The 4216-nt window shown below is 28.3% G+C and overlaps 2 protein-coding genes across 2 annotated transcripts; one reads left to right on the top strand and one right to left on the bottom strand.

Annotated features, from left to right (window-relative positions):
- Positions 1–243: 243 nt before the first annotated feature.
- Phum_PHUM536290 (Myeloid differentiation primary response protein MyD88, putative) lies at positions 244–1865 on the bottom strand (the record flags this gene model as incomplete). The annotated part of the gene is made up of 4 exons (XM_002431519.1): positions 244–923; positions 1013–1181; positions 1264–1487; positions 1553–1865. The coding sequence occupies 4 exons, from the start codon at positions 1863–1865 to the stop codon at positions 244–246; spliced, it is 1386 nt and encodes a 461-aa protein (XP_002431564.1).
- A 655-nt stretch (positions 1866–2520) lies between these two features.
- Positions 2521–2883, top strand: Phum_PHUM536280 (mitochondrial 28S ribosomal protein S21, putative; the record flags this gene model as incomplete). The annotated part of the gene is made up of 2 exons (XM_002431518.1): positions 2521–2670; positions 2770–2883. The coding sequence occupies 2 exons, from the start codon at positions 2521–2523 to the stop codon at positions 2881–2883; spliced, it is 264 nt and encodes an 87-aa protein (XP_002431563.1).
- Between the last annotated feature and the right edge of the window lie 1333 nt (positions 2884–4216).

Genomic DNA, 4216 nt, shown 5'->3' with positions numbered 1-4216 from the left:
AAAAAAAAAAAAAATTAATGAACGCGATTAACAAACGTAATTACGTCATCAATTACCAAAAAAAAAAAAAATTAATTTCGAATTAAATTTGTTTATTTTTTTTTTTTTTTTGAGAGGGGGGAGGGGCCCATTTGGTACGGGGCAGTACCCCGTGACGTCCCGCAAGAGAGCGCAAGTGAAAGACGAAATCGAAATTCTTTCGGTGACAAAAAAAAAAAAAAAAAAAAAATACGTATTCGTATGTCACGACAGCAAAGGTTCGACTACGACTTTGTCTTTTTTTTTATTACTCAATTTTTTTTTCCCCAATATTTTCTTATTATACGAATCGAAATCGTCGTCGACGTTGACGTCACTTTCGTCGTCACGTTCGAGACTTGACGACGAATTGTTGTAATTTTCGATCAAAATTTTTTCCCCGGATAAAAAAGAATTCAATATGGAATTTTTAGATTGTTTCGAATTTGTCGTTTTGTCCATGTCGTTGGTTTGTTGATTTGAATTTTTCAACGCTTTGCTCAAACTGTTTTTTATCAATTTGTAAACGTTTTTTTTCTTACGGGACGACATTTTGGAATCTACGCGTTTGTACGTCGTCGAACTTCCGGGTTTTTCTTTCACTATTACTTCTCCTTCATCATCTTTTTCTTCTTCTTCTTCTTCTTCTTCTACTCCCCGTTCTTTTTTCGAATCGAAATGAGTTCGCGTTATCCAATGATCGTTAGTTTTATCCCCGGATTTGACGGAGACGACGTTTCCGGTTTTATCCGACATTTCCGGTGCCTGTATCGAATCTCTTAGTTTTTCCCAAAAATTCCACAATTTATTTGCACGGCTGTAGTCTAAACAAAAATAATAACTCAATTCCGGAGGAACGATACATTTTTCGTACAGTATCGGAATGACTTTTCTTTCTCTTATATCTACAAATGAAAAAAAGGTTTTAAGGTTTTGAATTGAAATTATGATTATTATTATTATTACTATTATTATTGTTTTTGTAATTTTTTACCTAATCCCAAAGCTTGAGCAAACGTGACGAAAAATTTATTGGCTTTGCTTTTGAGAAAATTCGGCGACACAACAACCACAAGTCTTTTACACCTTTCTGCTATTAATTTTGTTATGGCATCATGTTCGAATTGAACTCCACCAATTAAGTCTCTGTCTCTGACACATAACTAAAACGTGATGATGATGATTATGATAAATGTAAATAAATGCATAAATATTGATATTATTATTATTATTATTATCAAATACCTTTAAATTATATTTTGATTCCATTGTTTCGATAATTTCCGTTGCAAAATTTACATCTTCTTCAGCATATAATATGTAAGCATCGTAGATTTGTGGTTCCATTCCGTTTTCCAGTCTTATAACATCATCTGTCGTCAATATAACTTTATCCGATTCTAAATTGACATTTGCGACAGAGGTATTTAAACTGTTTAAGTTTTTCGCATATTCAAGGCTGTTTGACTCTAAAACAACAATCGATTTAGTCGACCTTGAATGGTTCATTCATGAAATAAATGTAATGTTTTACCTATGAATTGTTTTGCATCATCCAAAACATCGAACCTGTCGATTATTTTTAAATAATTTTGAAGAAGATTTAAATTTCCATTTTTACCCCAATGATTCAAAAGTGCTGAGAATGGATCAGGCGTGGCTTCGATCCAACCCATTTCGACTCCGTTCAAACCAATTAAATGACCCAAACCTCTCCAGTCTCTGGGTATGCCATCGTTATTGGGTATGATTTTATGTTGGTTAAGTCCAGCCGATAATATGTTTTGGGTTGTTTTTTTCAATGCTATCAATGGTATTTTTGAATAGTCTAACGTTTTCACGTCCATCACTCTGAAAAATGAATTGTTTAAATGTTTAGTCGTTAGAGTTTAATTGACCTAAGACAAAGCTTAAATTTCAATCACAGTTTTTTCAAAAATTTGTTCAATGCGTGAGATGTTTACGTTTAAAATTTAAAGAGTGCATTCAATAACCTATTAAAATCAATTATTATTTTTATGTAACATTTTATCTATTGACAAAAATAAATTGTTACATAATAATAAGATTGCACATCTCTTTGTCTCGATCGTTAATTAATTTACATATATATATATATTTATTTATTTTGTGCGTACCTTATTGTGAGTTAATAAAATAAACAAAACAAAATAAAACAATAGAGAAAACTCTTCGACAAAATACAGATGCATTAATCGATAATAATAATAATATTATTAATTAAAAATAAAAAATAAAAAATAAAAAATAAAAAATTTTTTTTTAAACTATACAAATAACGATTTGAGAAATGTAACAAGAGACATGTTGAAAAAGTGCAAGCAGAAGAAAATTATATGATGTTATGAACGTGCGTTCAACCACGACATTTTTCGTTGTTGCCACTTTTGATTATATTTTACCGTAACGAGTATATGTTTATAAATATTTGAATTATTTATTGATGAGGTTTTTTTTAAATTGAAAAAAAAAAGGGAAAAAATGAGCGGGATACGAAAGTTTATGATGAGAACCGTTTTGGTAAAGGATAACGAAGTTGAATCCGCATTGCGAGTACTTAATTCGATTTTAGGTAAAGAAGGTATAATAGATGATCACAGGAGGATACAAAGATATGAAAAACCATGGCAGGTTCGTTGGTTTCATTTCACAAAAGGAAAAAAAAAAAGAGGAAATGATAAGTTGAAAAGTGAAGAAATTTTAAAAAAAACTTGTTTTCTTATATTTTAGACGAGGAGAAGAATCAATTATGAAAAAATGAAAGCACTTTACTCTGAAGAAATGAGTAGGAAAATTAATTTTCTAATGAGGAAAAATAGAACAAATCCATATCCTGGATGTTAATAAATTTATATTAAAAAAAAAAAAACAATAGGAAAATATAATTTAAGTAGTTTAATTTAACATTTATTTTATTATTAATTGTTATGTTTTTAAACCGAAATATTTTGTCGCAATTGAAAATTATAGAATTGGTATTGAGTGAATATCGATACAATCGATTGGTTATTGATTCTCATTTATTTCGAGATTTAAAATGATGTTTGATGTGTATGTATTGTGAATTATAGATTGCATATTACTTGTTTATGTGCAAAAAATAATGTTGTCTTTCGAAAAAAGGAGGGTTTAAAGTTTTGGATTTTGTTTATTGGGTATAATTTTATCGATCTCATCTTTGAGTGAATGTTGTGTCTTTTTGGGTTTGTGTTTATAACATTTACAAAATTGTTAATTTCAATTAAGAGTTTGTTTAAATTATGTAATGTAACCTCATTATTGATTTTTAAAATCATTCGATTACATCTATACATTATTTTTTAAAAAATTGTTTTCTGATTAATCGATTTGATTTTTCATATGATCAAATAATTAAAAAGAGATGTAATAAGTGAGTTTTTAATTGATAATCCAATGAGGAGGTATTATTATTATTATTATTGATCATCGATGAAGTGAAAAAGTTATAATGATGATCATGATGAATTCAGGTACAGAGATTTGGAATGGGTCGTTTCACACACAAAAAAAACATGAAAGTTGTTGGGGGATTGAAAGTGGAGTAATGATGATGATAATAATAATAATGTTGAGAAATGAATGAAAGAAAAAAAAAACGGTAAAACTAGTATGCAAATAAAATTTTTCCGGGTTCGGAGATTATAATTAAAAATGGGAAAGAAGAAAATTATCAAATCCTTTTTCTTTCAATGATGGGAAGAGACGTTTTATTTTTTTGTAAAAAGAGGAAAAGATTTTCATTTCATTGTTAAGGAGAGACAGACGAGTTAAGATAAGACGGCGTAACGACTAAAGCTATGTTAATAATAATAATAATAATAATAATAATAATAATAAATAATCATTGTTATTATCGTAATAGTAGTAGTTAGTCGTAGTCTTTTTGATAGTCATTGTTTTTAAGACGTTGCGAGATTATTTTTAATGGATCATAATAATAATTTTAAGTGTCGTCGTCATCGTCGTCGTCGTCGTCGTCGGAAAAGTCGTTGTAAAAAAAAAAAAAAAAAAAAAAAAAATTTTTTTCGTCTTTAAAGCAAATTTTTTATATATTTAAATAGTTTATTAAATATGCACGTTAGATATAAGGTCGAGTAATTATTATTATTTTTTTTTATCACTCGTTAAAAAAATTATTACTCATAAATTATAGCAA

This window comes from Pediculus humanus, genomic scaffold, assembly GCF_000006295.1.
Source record: "Pediculus humanus corporis 1103172108289 genomic scaffold, whole genome shotgun sequence".
Classification (NCBI taxonomy): Eukaryota; Metazoa; Arthropoda; class Insecta; order Psocodea; family Pediculidae; genus Pediculus; species Pediculus humanus.
The sequence above is the reverse complement of the archived record's forward strand: the minus strand, read 5'-3'. Positions and strand labels throughout refer to the sequence as shown.